A 1,753-nucleotide genomic window follows, 5' to 3' on the forward strand; every position below is an offset into this window, starting at 1 on the left:
CCTTTCAGCGTCTTGTTCCCGTTGGCTGCCCAGATCGTTCTGGCGAAGCGGTCGCACCGAAACAGCAACTACATGTGGTCAAGCCAGACAGTAACATAGAATTTCAACTTTTTGACAGTAAGGCTGTTGGACATAATGAAAATAAAACAGAGTGAAAAGTTCCACACACCTGACATGTTTTCGCTGCGGACTCTCTCCAGTAGCTCATTGTCTCGGTAGCCTCCAGCATGCATCGTCTCATTCGGTTTGATTCTGCTCACACGTGGGTTTGGCTATTTATACCCTTGGTGACGTGTAGTGAAATCTTGCAAATCTATTGGTTATTCAAATGAGAACTGAAAACACTAAGTCATGCAGGCCTGTGAAACCTTTAAAATCGGGATGAATCCTAAAGCACCCAACAATGGACTGGCGAATATTTACGATTTTAATAATGCTGACCGGCGAATTTAGCAGCGCCGTCTGGATCAACTCGACGGACAAGAAACTCCTGGAGAAGGCGGTTGGAGGAAGCGCGACACTGGACTGCCAATTCACCCTGGCCCCGGATGACTTTGGAAATCTGGAAATCGAGTGGACTCGGCTCTCTAAACCTGGCCTAACACCGGACTCTGAAATCATTGTGTATTCCGCCGGGCAGATCTACGATCACTACTACGAGCCTCTCAAAGACAGGGTCCACTTCACTTCCATGGATCCAAGGAGCGGAGATGGCTCCATTAACCTGCTACTGCTGACACCCTCAGATTCTGGGACTTACAGGTGCCAAGTGAAGAAGGTCCCTGGTATCAAGAGAATTACGACCATCCTCCGGGTGATGCAGGCTCCCTCCAAGCCAAGTTGTCACTTAAAGGGCACTGCAGAGGTGGGCGGTAATGTGGTGCTGCACTGCAATGCCGTGGAAGGTGCTATCCCCATCGACTACAACTGGCAGAGAACCACCGAACCCTATGCGCTACCATCGCCTGCCCGTTTAGATGTTACTGCTGGCACGTTCCACATTCTCGGGGCAAAAGAGACTGACTCAGGGACCTATCAGTGCACTGCCAGGAACCGGGTTGGAATGGAGAACTGTATTTTGGATCTGAAGATTGTTCATCCTTCCATGGTTGGCATGATTTCAGGAACAGTAGCAGGCATCCTCGTGGTCCTGGCTGTGATTACCTTCATTGTCTACCGCCGCTACAAGTGCAAGGACGATTTGGTGGAAGAAGACACTGCAAATGACATCAGAGAGGATGCAAGTCCTCCAAAACACAGAAAATTAGTCACCGAAAGCACTGTGTAAAGATGATACTAAAAAATAACATGTAATAAAGAAACTTTAAGTGAAAATAAATGAAATAAAAAAAACCCTGAAAAAGCCTTCATTTGTCTTTAAAAAAAGGGTCCCTGCCTGGATCTAAGTAGCAGAGTTGGAAGTTAATGTCGCATTTCCGGAATTACACCTTATTGCCTACCCGACTTTAGGTGCCCAATTCCCTGCAGACATTCAATAGAGGGTCCCTGCCTGGATCTAAGTAGCAGAGTTGGAAGTTAACGTCGCATTTCTGGAATTACACCTTATTGCCTACCCGACTTTAGGTGCCCAATTCCCCGCAGACATTCAATAGAGGGTCCCTGCCTGGATCTAAGTAGCAGAGTTGGAAGTTAACGTCGCATTTCTGGAATATCACCCTCCTGCCTACCCGACCTTAGGTGCCCAATTCCCCGCAGACATTCAACAGAGGGTCCCTGCATGGATCTAAGTAGC

General features: G+C 47.9%; 1 protein-coding gene across 1 annotated transcript; it reads left to right on the forward strand.

The window, feature by feature from the left end:
* Positions 1-433: 433 nt before the first annotated feature.
* On the forward strand, positions 434-1,288 carry LOC134073800 (coxsackievirus and adenovirus receptor homolog). The gene has a single exon (XM_062530371.1). The coding sequence runs from the start codon at positions 434-436 to the stop codon at positions 1,286-1,288; it is 855 nt and encodes a 284-aa protein (XP_062386355.1).
* Positions 1,289-1,753: the final 465 nt, after the last annotated feature.

The sequence above is a fragment of the Sardina pilchardus genome, unplaced genomic scaffold (assembly GCF_963854185.1).
Source record: "Sardina pilchardus unplaced genomic scaffold, fSarPil1.1 HAP1_SCAFFOLD_122, whole genome shotgun sequence".
Lineage (NCBI taxonomy): Eukaryota > Metazoa > Chordata > Actinopteri > Clupeiformes > Clupeidae > Sardina > Sardina pilchardus.